Source organism: Oncorhynchus kisutch, linkage group LG22, assembly GCF_002021735.2.
Source record: "Oncorhynchus kisutch isolate 150728-3 linkage group LG22, Okis_V2, whole genome shotgun sequence".
NCBI classification, from domain to species: domain Eukaryota; kingdom Metazoa; phylum Chordata; class Actinopteri; order Salmoniformes; family Salmonidae; genus Oncorhynchus; species Oncorhynchus kisutch.
The window spans coordinates 45,425,936-45,441,192 of NC_034195.2; the positions used below are offsets into that span (position 1 = coordinate 45,425,936).

General features: G+C 40.3%; 1 protein-coding gene across 1 annotated transcript in view; it reads left to right on the forward strand.

Moving 5' to 3' along the window:
- Nucleotides 1-2,434: 2,434 nt before the first annotated feature.
- Nucleotides 2,435-15,257, forward strand: part of si:dkey-106n21.1 (solute carrier family 23 member 2) — a 74,545-nt gene continuing 61,722 nt past the window's right edge. The window contains exons 1-2 of the mRNA XM_020456942.2: nucleotides 2,435-2,628; nucleotides 9,216-9,371. Of these exons, the coding sequence (XP_020312531.1) occupies nucleotides 2,557-2,628; nucleotides 9,216-9,371 (228 nt within the window). The 5' untranslated portion in view covers nucleotides 2,435-2,556. The remainder of the gene's footprint in view (nucleotides 2,629-9,215; nucleotides 9,372-15,257) is intronic.

Below are 15,257 nucleotides of genomic sequence, written 5' to 3' on the forward strand. Positions count from 1 at the left end.
GCTCATCTGTAAAAGAGACCTTGATCTTGATTGTATTCCCTACTTAACTTTGTCTCTTGCTTGACATGCATGAATGTATAAACATATCAGTAACATGTATGCCTATAGAAAGTCCACATCCCCTTGAACTGTTTTCACATTTTGTTGTGTTACAAAGTGGGATTCAAATATATTTATTGTAATGTTTTGTCATTGATACACAAAATATCCCGTAATGTCAAAGTGAATATTACAAATTAATAAAAATGGTATAACTAAAATATAGTCATTGCATAAGTATTCACCTTCTTTGTTTAGGCAAGCCTAAATGAGTTCAGAAGTCACATTTGGCTTAACAAATCACACAATAAGTTCACTCTGTGAGAAATAATAGGGGTTGACATTATTTTTTAATTGCTACCCCTTCCTTCCTCTGTCCCACATACATACAACATATGTAAGGTCCCTCAGTCAAGTATTGAATTTCAAGCACAGATTAAACTACAATAGACAGGGGAGATTTTCAAAAGCCTTGTAAAGAAGGGCAGTGATTGGTAGATGGGTAACAATAACAAATCACATATTGAATATATATTTAAGCATGACCAAGTTAATAATTATGCTGGGGATGATGTATTAAACCACCCAGACACATCAAAAATGCAAGACAGGAAGGAAGCTGCTTAGGGATGTCACCATGAGGCCATTGGTGATTTTAAAACAGCTACAAAGTTCAATGGTTGTGATCGGAGAAAACTGAGGATGGATCACCAACATTGTAGTAACTCAACAATAATGACCTAAATTACAGATTGAAAAGAACAAAATTATACAGACTGAAAATATCGCAAAACATGCTTGTTTAATGCAACATGGGACTAAAGTAATACTGCAAAGAAATACACTTTTGCCTAAATGCAAAGCCTTGCTGTATGTTTGGGGCAAATCCAACACTGAGTAACTGCCTCCTCATTTTCAAGCATGGTGCTGACTGCATCATAGTATGGTTATGCTTGACATCAGCAAAGACTGGGGAGTTTTTCAGGAAAAACTATCAAAAATGTGACCAACTGGGGACAAGATCAAATACAATTTCTAGTGGGGTTAGCATTAGTGTTAGGGTTAGAATTAGGGTTAGGGTTAGAATTGGTGTTAGGGTTAGAATTAGTGTTCGGGTTCGGGTTAGAATTAGTGTTAGGGTTAGAATTAGTGTTAGAATTAGGGTTAGAATTAGTGTTAGAATTAGGGTTAGAATTAGTGTTAGAATTAGGGTTAGGGTTAGAATTAGTGTTAGAATTAGGGTTAGAATTAGTGTTAGGGTTAGAATTAGTGTTAGAATTAGTGTTAGAATTAGTGTTAGAATTAGGCTTAGGGTTAGGATTAGTGTTAGAATTAGTGTTCGGGTTAGAATTAGGGTTAGGAGCTAGGGTTAGTTTTAGGGTTAGGTTATAAAGCTAGGGTTAGGTTTAGGGTTAGGGTTAAGGTTTTTGGGTTAGAGTTAAGTTTAGGGTACGGGTACGGGTACGGGTTAGGGTTAGTTGTACAAGACTGTGTGTGTGCTCCTGCTTGTGTTGTGTGCATGTTTGTGTGTGTGTGTGTGTGGGTGTGTGTGTGTGTGTGCTCTCCGGCATGTGTTAGCATGTGCCTGTGTGTAGTGTATCATCATCTCACATCAATGAATTAAAGGAAGGGGTTTGGTCTGCAGATATATCACACAGGCCAGCCCCCAAAGTGACTCTTATCAACCGTGTGCAAGGATTCCTCAGTGTTGATCTCACCAACCCCCATTGTAACACCTCTGGGTAGCAAAGGTTATGTTGTCTTTCCAGGTCTGTACATCTCATATCTGATTGGAGGTTAACTTTACAGTAATGCTGTTGGTCAACAACTCAGATGTTGTAAAGGGGTCTCAGATTCATTGTATCTTCCTCTTTTTTTGTTCCTGAACTGCTGAACTTCTTTCTCTCTCCCCCATGAGCTATGGGCCATGGCTCAAGCCATGGTTTCTTCATCTCTCTCCCACTCTGGTCATGTTTAGAATAATGTAATGCTTGTTAATGCTTTGTAACTTAAGCTTCATGCCTTGTAAATGTAAATATTCAATTTACAAATGAATTAAATACACTTGTATTTATAATTCCATTCTCAGACATTTCTTGATTGCCTATTACTGTAACTGCACTACAGTCTCTTGCATAATGATAGATCATCTGGTGGAGTCAGATTCTTAATTTAATAGACTTTGTTAACATATTAATTGAATAGTCCTATTACGAGGCACATGTGAGGTGTATATAATATGCTTATATATCAAATATTACTCATTACAACATCACAATAGACACATGACAAAAGGTCATGGGCTAAAACAACAAATCGTTTTGAGGGATTATACAACAACTTTTTGCTAGTGATTAAACTGTGGTTCCCTTGACAACATGACGGGACTCTTCATGCATTCCTAAGGTCCAGAGTTTCTCTGAGTTTTCCAGTGAGTGTGTAGTGTGTGGAGAAGTTTGAGGGGTCCCTGTGAGCCTCAGCATCCAGCCACCACTGTCTCTGTGCCTACGCACCAGCATGCATCTTACCCAGGACCCGAAAGTTGAGATAGGATTGAGCGATCAGGGGACGGTCAACCCTGCCTTTGGGGTAAGTGCTGCATCACTCTCTCAAAACAACTGAAGAACTGCCAAATCACACTGCCTTAAGTATCACAGAATCTCAAATGTATGTGAATGCCTTCAGTTCAGTGTTCATTGGTTCCTTGAAAACTTTGGTTTCTTAAGCTGAATTTCATGATGTTGGGTCTCAATTGAACGCAATTTTAGTGGGATATGGGAACTTTTCCCCACTGCATTCATGCTGGTTTACTTCGGTGCAGGAGGAGGAAAACAAAGGGCTGAGTTATTCATCTTAGAAACTAGAGCTGAATTTAAGCTACTGTGGAATGTAATTTTCCCAGAGCATACTGAACAGACTGGGTAGCTCAATGGAAGACATTGTTTGATACCACAGCTTGTAGCATAGATATGTTGTTATCAAATACAGTCATGCAATCCAAAACCAATATATATATATATAGAAATGACAAGAAATGACATTAAAATGGTAATAACACAGTTCTAACCTATAAACTGTGTGTTTGACTCCTGAGGAATCATTTAAAATTGGCCTTTTTATTTATTTATATGCGTAGGTTCTCTCCCATTGCAAAGCCTTAATGGTAATCAATGTCTAGAAAACAGACTCAGAAAAGCAGTTAGCCAGGATGAATTAAGATGACAATAAGGATGATTGTAAGGTACACAAAAGGCCATCAGCTATATTGAGTCGTTTCATCTTACCGTCCAAAGCGAATGCATGCAGCCGGCTATACACCGGTATCCTCTGTGAACCGTTTCGTACAAAAAACCTTCTCCCTTCATGCTGCAAAGGAGTTCATTTCCTTTACTCAATTTAATGGTGAGAAGAAGGGAAAAACTGGGAAATATGCATACTTTCTTTATGAAACACCATTTTCCACCACCATGCTAGTAGCTGTCAGCCAATCAGCATTCAGGGCTCGAAACACCCAGTTTATAATCATCCTTATAATTAACCCTAAGGCCGGCAGCATGTGATATTGTAATGGTTTTCTTTAGGTGGAGTAGAGGCGGACCAAAACGCAGCGTGGTTGTTATTCATTGTACTTTAATAAAGAAACTGTACACGAATAAACTAACAAAACAACAAACGTGCGAAAACCTAAAACAGTCCTATCTGGTGCAAAACACAGAGACAGGAACAATCACCCACAAACACACAGTGAAACCCAGGCTACCTAAATATGGTTCCCAATCAGAGACAATGACTAACACCTGCCTCTGATTGAGAACCATATCAGGCCAGACATAGAAATAGACAAACAAGACATCCAACATAGAATGCCCACTCAGATCACACCCTGACCAACCAAAACATAGAAACATACAAAGCAAACTATGGTCAGGGTGTGACAGATATAGAATTGTTTCATCTTAACGTCCAAAGGAAATACATGCAGCCGGCTATACACTGGTATCCCCTGTGGACCGGTTCGTACATAAAAACTTCTCCATTCAGGCTACAAAGGTGTCGATGACAAAACATGTATTTTTACTGCTCTAATTATGTTGGTAACCAGTTTATAATAGCAGTAAGGCTATTGTGGTATATGGCCAATATTCCGAGGCGAAGGGCTGTGTCCAGGCACTCCACGTTGCATTGTGCATAAGAACAGCCCCTTAGCCATGGTATATTGGCCATATACCACATCCCTCAGACCTTATTGCTTAATTATAAGATGATAATAAGACATGATAAAGGGGTTGTACTGTGCGTACTTATGACACACAAGTCTTAAAATGTTTTGGCATCGCTTAATAAGGCATTATAGTTATGGAGCTAAAGTATATGTTGCTGAATTACAATTTGTATTTATTTCAGACTGATTGGAGCGCTTAGTGTACACAGCTGGATTGAGAATGTATTTATTTTCACCCCCCCCAAGCATATTTCTCCTCAACCTAACAAGACAACTAAAATAACAGCTGCCTGCACAAAATCTAAATAGCAACAATTGGCTGAGCCAAAGCAAACCTTCATGATGAATGTATGCGTGGACTAAACTGCCGTGTTATACATCTTTCTTCATGTCGTGGTATTTTCCCAGCACATTGAGTTGGGAAAATGCCAAGAACAGGCAAATCCCACCGTTAATAACCCTAAGACCAGGTACCACACATTAACATTGTCAAATCAAATCAGCTAAATCAATCAAATGAATAGCACATTATTATACAATTATCTGAGTAAAAACAATAAAGAAATGTATACAGTGAATGTTTTTTAATTCCGACACTGTATCTCCACTGCAGTATTTCCAACAATGACTTTTGCTCTTTGCTGTGAATAAATAACATTTGGTCAAATATTTTTTTACCAGGATCTAAATCTCACAGAGTAAAAATGTCTCACAAGTGTAAAAGATAAATATTGAGACCATGACTAGAGTCCATGACTGTCTGGAGATAATGTTTAAATTAAGGTTTGGAATGTTTTTCCGACTTCATGACAACAAGTGGAAAGTGTATCTGAACCAACAGCTTGTGTGTCCGAGATAGATCCCAGCATTTAGAGCGAAATGGTCCGGGGGATAGACTCCAAGTCCCCAAGTTTTGAAAAAACAAATATGGTGTATTCAGTATCATTTCAGCAACAGCATGATGCATTAAACATTAATTTAACTGTTGCATTCCACATCTGTTCTGCACTAAATACTATGCTCAGAAATGGAAGTGATGTTGTCTACTTAAAAAATAGAAATATCCATAATACACTATATATACAAAAGTATGTTCAAATTAGTGGATTTGGCTATTTCCGCCACACCCGTTGCTGACAGGTGTATAAAATTGAGCACACAGCCATGCAATCTCCAATGACAGATATTGGCAGTAGAATGGCCAGAGCTCAGTGACTTTCAACGTGGCACCGTCATAGGATGCCACCTTTCCAACAAGGAAGTTCGTCAAATTTCTTCCCTGCCAGAACTGCCCCGGTCAACTGTAAGTGTTGTTATGTAAACTGGAAGATTCTAGGAGCAACAACGGCTCAGCCCCGAAGTGGTAGGCCACACAAGCTCACAGAACGGGACCACCGAGTGCTGAAGCGCATAGCGTGTAAAAATCATCTGCCCTCGGTTGCAACACTCACTACTGAGTTCCAAACTGCCTCTGGTAGTAATGTCAGATAAAGAACTGTTTATCGGGAGCTTCATGAAATGGTTGTCCATGGCCGAGCAGCTGCACACAAGCCTAAGATCACTATGTGCAATGGCAAGCGTTGGCTGGAGTGGTGTAAAGCTCACCGCCATTGGACTCTGGAGCAGTGGAAATGCGTTCTCTGGAGTAATTAATCACTCTTCACCATCTGGCAGTCCGACAGACAAATCTGGATTTGGAGGATGCACGGGAATGCTCCCTGCCCCAATGCATAGTGCCAACGGTAAAGTTTGGTGGATGAGGAATAATGGTCTGGGGCTGTTATTCATGGTTCAGGCTAGGCCCCTTAGTTCCAGTGAAGGGAAATCTTAACACTACAGTATACAATGACATTCTAGATGATTCTGTGCTTCCAACTTTGTGGCAACAGTTTGGGGAAGGCCATTTCCTTTTTCAGCATGACAATGCCAATGGTGCCAATGGTACATAAAGTGAGGTCCATACAGAGATTATTTGTTGAGACCGGTTTGGAAGAAATTGATTGGCCTGCAGAGAGCCCTGACCCCATCAAACACCTGTGAGCCTGGCCTAATCGGCCAACATCATTGCCAAACCTCGCTAATGCTCTTGTGGCTGAATGGAATTAAGTCCCCGCGGTAATGTTCCAGCATCTAGTGGAAAGCTTTCCCAGAAGAGTGAAGGCTGTTATAGCAGCAAAGGGGGGATCAACTTCATATTAATGCCCATGATTTTGGAATGAGATGTGCGACGAGCAGGTCTCCACATACTTTTGGTCATGTAGTGTAATTTGCCCATATATGGTTGTTGAGGTTGTTAAAAATCCACAGTTGGTTGTGTTAGTAAGGTGGCAAATTAGTAACTGATTGCCAAGACTCTGGACTCTTATACTTCTAAAATGGAATGAGGGAAGTGAAGGAAGTTCTAGTGGGAAGGCACATGGTTATGATTCGAGATTAGAGGGTCATTATGCTCATGTGATGCTGTACAGTAGGCTACACACCCACGTGCAGTGAAAAACTCCCTTCTACCAAGCTATTGGAACATTTCTATCAATGTCTATGGCAGGGATGGGCAACTCCAATCCTCGTTGGCCTGATTGGAGTCACACTTTTCCCCCAGCCCCATCCAGCAGACCTGACTCCAATAATCATCGAATCAAGATCGTCAGTTTAAAATGCAATTAGTTTAATCAGCTGTATTTGCGAGTGATGGGGAAAAAGTGTGACACCACTCCGGCCCCTGAGGACTGGTGTTGCCCATCCCTGGTTTTGGGATGGCCACATGGTGGAGGTGGAGGGGAAATCCATTAGGTGGCAGCAAAAGATTAGCAGATCGTAGCCTGAGCATCCCGCTGAAACCAGCTGTCTACCTTTTGTGGCTCAAACAAGCAAAGACACATGGATTGGTTCTGAGAAATCCTGTTGAATTCTTTGACTGTGTTCATGTGATGAGGCATCGGAGGTACTGTTCTCAGATTAAAGGCTTTCAGAGGGATTTTAAGGCTTTTCTTGTGACAGTTATAAGATTTCTGTACCTGTTGAACACATTGCTATCCATTTCTGCTTGAACCTTTTTCCCCAATACAGCACCTGCTTCCTCTCCACCTCTTGCCAGTGAAAACATATTCATACCACACATTTGATACGTGTCATTTACCTTACCTCAATGAGAGATTAGGCATCATGATGAAGGTAGCTATGTTAGAAATAGTTACAAAAGAAGATGTAACAGCTGTTTGTAGATACAGGTGTTTGTAGACACAAATAAAGGTGTATGACTGAACATAAGAGTTATCATGTGCCTGTCTCTAGAATGCAAGGAATATCTATACCTGCTACTGTATAATTGGTCAAATCAACTTCTTGCCCGATTAAACATTGCTAACATTACTTGAGCTCAGTTAACAAAGACTGAGCTTTTTAAACAAGATTTAATCCATAGTGAATGAGTTAAAACATTGCGGAAGAACACACAGAGCATAGGGAAGGTAATACATCTTGTGGGATACGTGTTAACATGTACCTGACTTCTTTATCTTTAGGACACTGACTGGTTTTAAGTAGCGTCTGTGGGCTATATGGCCTTGTTTACCGTCAGAATGGATTACTAGCTGCCCACACCGGTGCCATTTTCTACCATATCGCCAATCACATGCTCCCATCAGACTCCGTATAGATTACCCTTTCACGGTCGCAGGGTGCATGGGACAGAAGATGGACTCCATAGCTCAGGCCATAATAGTGACATAGATATGGATTCCTACGGGTCATTTCAATGATTGAACAAGCACTGGGGCCATTACACAGTAGCACTAGCACATATTAGACATACCCTTTTTCTTTGTGGTAAAATACAAATATTTTGGGATGGTAGGAATACCACTTAGACTTCCTTCACAGGCAGATGTTTCTTGTTTTCGCTTTTAGTCTTGGGCATACTGTTCTTTTAGAATGAATTTGACATCAGAGAAGAATGTTAAAGGGAGGTAACACAATCCTGTGTGGTTGTCGTAGGACTGTTTCTGTTTTTCTCAGAAAACCACTAAAAACTGTATCTTGAGATATATGTTTTACTTTAAAAATTATTCTTAGTCTTTGAAGAGTACTATACTTTTCTCGTTAACTTTTCTTCTCCAGGAAATGGTATATGTAAGATTATAAACTGGGTGGTTCGAGCTCTGAATGCTGATTGGCTGACAGCCGTGGTACAGTATACCAGGTATACCACGGGTATGACAAAACATGTATTTTTACTGCTCTAATTACATCGGTAACCAGTTTATAATAGCAGTAAGGCACCGAGGGGGTTTGTGATATATGGCCAATATACCACGGCTAAGGGCTGGGTCCAGGCACTCCGCGTTGCGTTGTGCGTAAGAACACCCTTAGCCGTGGTATATAGGCCATATACCACACCTCCTCTGGCCTTATTGCTGAAGTATACTGTACTGTATGGCGTCATGGAAGTGAATGGTCAGTGAACTAATTCATCAAGAATTGTACATTTTTAGATTGTTTTGGGAATTTCTTATGATAATAATAATACTTGACTTTGATGTCTATTTTTCTAGCTTTACGGGTAGCCTCAGAGGGTTATTTGTAGGTCACAAAATGTATGTCAAAGCATGTAAGCTTATGTAAGTATGTACAGTATTGTATTGATTCTTGAAGAATATAACTTATAAATACAAAAATATAAGCGCCTTTTACTCCAATATTTGTAAATATAAACAAACACCATATAGCCTCAAAACGTAGTTAAAACTATAATTTTGATATCATGGATGGTCAGGATGAATTTGAGAGTGGTATCATTTCTCCATCCCCACCCCTCAGCTTTTTACCGAAATAGTGGTGGGAGACCGTTTGTTATTGTTTCAACTGTAGATTGTCAATTTTAGGCTCTGAACTATATGGAACAACGAACAAAACCGCAAATTTCAACTTCCCCTCTAAAGACAGTTTTCCTCCACAGGGCCCAGACAGTGGTCAGTCAGAGAGGATTGACATGGATGGGGCTCACACGGAGGGTCTGGAAGAAGGTCAGGAGGACCAGAACAAAGGCCTGGACCTGGTCTACTCCATCAATGATAGGCCACCATGGTATCTCTGCATCCTGCTGGGCTTCCAGGTAAGGGAACAACACAGTGCAGGTTGTACCCTGTGTTAACCACCAGGGTTGGGCTCAATTTCATTTTAATTTAGTTAATTCAAGAAGTGAACTGAAATCCCCCTTCCAATTGAAAATTAAGAAGCTTAGAGGAAAATTGGAATTGGAATGTCAATTTATTTCCTGAATTGACTGAATTTAAATGTGATGGACCCAAAACCTGCTGTGAACCAGACATCTTCTTTATTGAGGAAACATGGACTTACTACGACTGTAATATGTGATTGTCTCACCTAGCTACCTTAAGATGAATACACTGTAAGTTGCTCTGGATAAGATTGTCTGCTAAATGACTAAAATGTAAATGTACATCCTTTACCTACTCCCTCTTCCCCTGTATATATATATATATCTTAGTCTACAGTTAAGTCTCCCTCTTATAACCATTTCCCATCTACCATTTCTTGGAAATAGTTCTGCATGCTGGTTCCTAGCAGTCATATACTGTAAGTCCCCATCTCATGCCACTCCTACTCTGCCTTTCCTTACTCACTTCGAAGTCACCCCATATTTGATGTCACCATTCCTCAAAGGTAAAAAACATAATTGACAGGAAACAGCCCATATCTTAATAAGTACCACCAGTCAGAATGGTTTGAGCTGCAAAAAAAAACAAAGTTATACTTTCGACTCATCTGTCCATAGAACATTCTTCCAAGAGTCTTGATGATCATCCAGGTGCTTCCCGGCGTTTTTTTGCAATCTTGAGTCAACTTTTTGGACGAGATGGGTCCCATTATGTCTGGCAAAAAACTAAACACTGCATTCCAAAGTAAAAACCTCATACCAACGGTCAAGCGTGGTGGTGGTAGTGTGATGGTTTGGGGATGTTTTGCTGCCTCAGGACCTGGATGACTTGCCTTAATAGAAGAACCATGAATTCTGCTCTGTATCATTGAATTCTAGAGGAGAATGTTAGGCCATCCGTTTGTGAGCTGAAGCTGAAGCGCAGCTGGATAATGCAGCAAAACAATGATTAAAACCACACAATCAAGTCTACATGAAAATGGTTAAAAAGCAACACATTTGAAGTTGTGGAATGATCTAGTCATAGTTCAGACCTAATCCCAATTGAGATGTTGTGGCAGGACTTAAAACAAGCAGTTCATATTTGACAACCCACAAATGTTGCTGAGTTAAAGCAGTTCTACATGCAAGAGTGGGCCAAAATTCCTCCACAGCGATGTGAGAGACTGATCAACAGGAAGCATTTGGTTACAGTCATTGCAGCTAAAGGTGGCACAACTGGTTATTGAGCATATGGGGGAAATTACTTTTTCACCCAGGGGAATTGAGTGTTCCATAACTTTGTTGATTACATTTAAAAAATATATACATTTCTTGTTGTTGTTATTTGTAAACTTAGGTTCCTTTGATCTAATATTAGGTTTTGGTTGAAGATCTGACAACATTTAGTATCATAAAGATATGCAAAAACAGAGAAAATCAGAATGGGGCAAATACTTTTTCACAGCACTGTATCTATGAAAAGCTAAGACTCTCACGAACACGCACGTATGCCATGTTTGTCTCTATGACGCTCACAAGTTACACAACAGTCGTTAGAAGGTAAGAGGTTCTTCTACACAGAAGATCATAGGAAATCCCAGGACATTGTGTCTATAATAATGTAATAAGCTCACATAGTTGCTGTCAAAACTCCAAACTTCACACAGTTGTCAGTGGATATGAATTTCCCACAGAGCAAACCATTTCTGTACTTCCAGCCGGGAGGGGAAACGTTTTATTGGGTGGGGCCACTATTTCCTTCAATTCTACACATTTTGCCATAGGGGGTGGAGGCAAATGTTTACGGTTTTTAATATGACAACTGATGATCAATGGGCCCACCCCAGTCGGTAATTCGGTTCTGCTTACAACAATTTCAGATAGCTGGCCTTTATCTAACATGACATGGGCATATTGAGTGACTGCTAATGCACAACCAAATTTCGAAATTGCACCTTGTGTATTCTATTATTTTAACTCTGAACAATAAGTTTAGACCGACTGAGTCCCCCCCCCCTCCCCCACAAAAAAACATTGGTTTGCAGGCCTACAAAAGAGGTGCCGCCAGTCACCCATCCCAGACTGACAGCATTCATATTAAATCATTGTCTTATCAGGTTTATGCTTTTGACAACCCTATTAGTTAAATTGACATTTGTCAATACCACTCATTAATGCAACTGTTTGTATCAAATTGTTCTGTGTTCTACCTGTAGCTCTGGTTGTCCTGAAAATACAATGGTAAAATACTTCATTGTGAGGCTAAATATAAATATTACTCGATAAATGAAAAGCAGATTTTTGCTTGGGTCTCGGGACTGATAGGGTTTCCCATAATGAGGAGGTTGGACAGACCCTTTAACATGAAGTTCTGGTGTATAGCATCGACCAGCACTTTCTGGAAGACCTGAGCAGACATCAAGGATGCATAAGCTCAAAGGCTCACCATAAGGTCAGGATATATAGTATATAGTGCCCTCGGAAAGTAATCAGACCCCTTGACTTTATCACATTTTGTTACCTTACATTAAATCCTCAGCAATCTACACACAATATCCAATAATGACAAAGTGAGAACAGGATTTTAGATTATTTTTTCTAATTTATTAAAAATAAAAAACAGATACCTTATTTATATAAGTATTCAGACCCTTTGCTATGAGACTCAAAATTGAGCTCAGGTGCATCCTGTTTCCATTGATCATCCTTGAGATGTTTCTACAACTTAATTGGAGTCCACTTGTGGTAAATTCAACTGATAGGACATGATTTAGAAAGGCACACACCTGTCTAGGTAGCCTAGTGTAGTGGTTAGAGCGTTGGGCCAGTAACCAAAAGATCGAATCCCCAAGCTGACAAGGTATATAAGGTCCCACAGTTGACAAGGCATGTCAGAGCAAAAACCCAAGTCATGAGGTTGAAGGAATTGTCCTTAGAGCTCCGAGACAGGATTGTGTTGAGGCACAGATCTGGGGAAGGGTACCAAAACATTTCTGCAGCATTGAAAGTCCCTAAGAACACAGTGGCCTCCATCATTCTTAAATGAAAGAAGTTTGGAAACACCAAGACTCTTCCTAGAGCTGGCCGCCCAGCCAAACTGAGCAATCGGGGGAGAAGGGCCTTGGTCAGGGAGGTGACCAAGAACCCGATGGTCACACTGACAGAGCTCTAGAGTTCATCTGTGGAGATGGGAGAAGGAAGGACAACCATCTCTGCAATACTCCCCCAATCAGGCCTTTATGGTAGAGTAGCCAGACTGATGCCATCGGCAGGGATTGGGAGATTAGTCAGGATCAAGGCAAAGATGAACGGAGCAAAGTACAGAAAAATCCTTGATGAAAACCTGCTCCAGAGCACTCAGGACCTCTCAGACTGGGGCGAAGGTTCACCTTACAACTGGACAACGGCCCTAAGCACAAAGCCAAGACAACGCAGGAGTGGCTTTGGGACAAATCTCTGAATGTCCTTGAATGGCCCAGCCAGAGCCCAGACTTGAACACGTTCGAACATCTCTGGAGAGACCTGAAAATATCTGTGCAGCAATGCTCCCCATCCAAGCTGATAGAGCTTGAGAGGATCTGCAGAGAAGAATGGGAGAAGCTCCTCAAATACAGGTGTGCCAAGCTTATAGCGTCATACCCAAGAAGACTCAATGCTGTAATCACTGCCGAAAGTGCTTCAACAAAGTACTGAGTTAAGGGTCTCAATACTTATTTAAATGTAATATTTAAAAAAAAATCAAAATAGTTTTTTTTGCTTTGTCAATATGGGGTATTGTGTGTAGATTGATGAGTAAAAAAAACTATTAAATAAATTATAGGATAAAGCTGTAATGTAATAACATGTGGAAAAAGTCAAGGGGTCTGAATACTTTCTGAAGGCACCTGTGAACAAGGCCTTCAGAGATTAGTCAAAAGATAGACACAAACATAAAGGAGGAAGTGGATCTCAAAAAACCGTGAGGGTCCTAGGATGTCGAAAATGGCACCCTATTCCCTATGTAGTGCACTACATTTGACCAGGACCCGTAGGGCCTGAAATGGCACCCTATTTCCTATGTAGTGCACTACATTTGACCAGGACCCGTAGGGCCTGAAATGGCACCCTATTTCCTATGTAGTGTACTAATTTTAACCAGGACCCATAAAGCCCAATTGGCACCCTATTCCTTTTTTAGTACACTACTTGTGACGAGTCCCTATAGGGCTCTGGTCAAAAGCTGTGCACTATGTAGGGAATAGGGTTTCATTTCCCACGTATACTTTCCCACGTATACTTTCTCATTTTGGGCGGCAGGGTAGCCTAGTGATTAGAGTGTTGGACTAGTAACCAAAAGGTTGCAAGTTCAAATCCCTGAGCTGACAAGGTACAAATCTGTCATTCTGCCCCTGAACAGGCAGTTAACCCACTGTTCCTAGGCTGTCATTGAAAATAAGAATTTGTTCTTAACTGACTTGCCTAGTTAAATAAAGGTAAAATTAAGAAATACATTTTGACGCCAAAGAGCTCTAATTTCATGTTATCTGACCAAAGCACCGGTTCCAATCTAAGTGCCAATGTCGTTTAGTGAAGTCCAGGTGTTTACATTTGTTGGACAGCATGAAAATAGAGCTCTTTGGCTACGCACACCAGCGGCAGGTTTGGCATCAAAATGAGAATGCATGAGCAGAAATTTACCCCGTACCTACTGTAAAATATGGTGGTGGATATTTGATGTTATGGGGCTATTTTGCTTCCACTAGTCCTCGGGCCCTTATTAAGGTCAACCGCATCATGAACTTTATCCAGTACCAGGACATTTTAACCAAAAACCTGGTTGCCTCAGCCAGGAGGCTGAAACTTGACAGTAAGTGAACAGTATCATCCAGCAAGACAATAACACCAAACACACATCAAAATCCACAAAGAAATTATTAATTGACAACAAAATTATAATTTTTCAATGTTCATCTCAGTTTTTGGGCTTAAAACCCATTGAATTGAAGAGGACAGTCCATAAGCGCAGACAAACGATTTCAAGGATCTGGAAGGATTCTGTATGGAGGAATGATCTAAGATCCCTTCCAATGTGTTCTCCAACTCATAAAACATTTTAGAAAAAGTATCAGTGTCATTATCCTCGCAAGGTGAGACATTGATAAGTATTGAAAACAGGGGTGACAATAATTTTGAACCCTACCTTTTTGATAAAAGAAATATGACTCTCTGAGCAATTATATTAGTATAAAATAATATATATTTTTAGCATACAATATAGCTCAGTATTTGAATTACTTATTTTATACATCATTTTTGTTCATCTTTATCAAGGGTGTCAATAAGTTTGGACACCACTGTATGTATGTAGTAACTTATATTACTAATGGTAGCGGTAGTTATATTAATGGTAGGCCTTATTTTGTGCTTACATTTTTGTTGTTGCTGTTAATGTAGCTTCATTGCCAAAATCCTGACCTATCCCTTTAAACCAAATGTCATTATCGACTAATAGGGTATTTTTCCACTGCACTGTGTCAACACTGGACTATCCAGTTCCAGGCATAAGCGACATAATCGGTCACTTAGGGCACCAGTTGGGGTCTCTTGGCAGTAAGAATACACCAGGTGCAAATTCAAAATTCAGTTGTGCATCAGCAGTTTTGCCCATTTTTAGATTGGTAGTTAGTCTAGCCAGCTATCTAAACTTGTATTAACCATGGCCGAATACCAACTGGGCACGCAGGCCCCTAACCTCCAGGGGGCCCCCATTGATTTTGTTAGTCATTCTCACTCATTTTATATTAACATGGCATAAGTCATTACAAAAGGTGCAGAATTGCAGGAAATTACCTGCAAAAC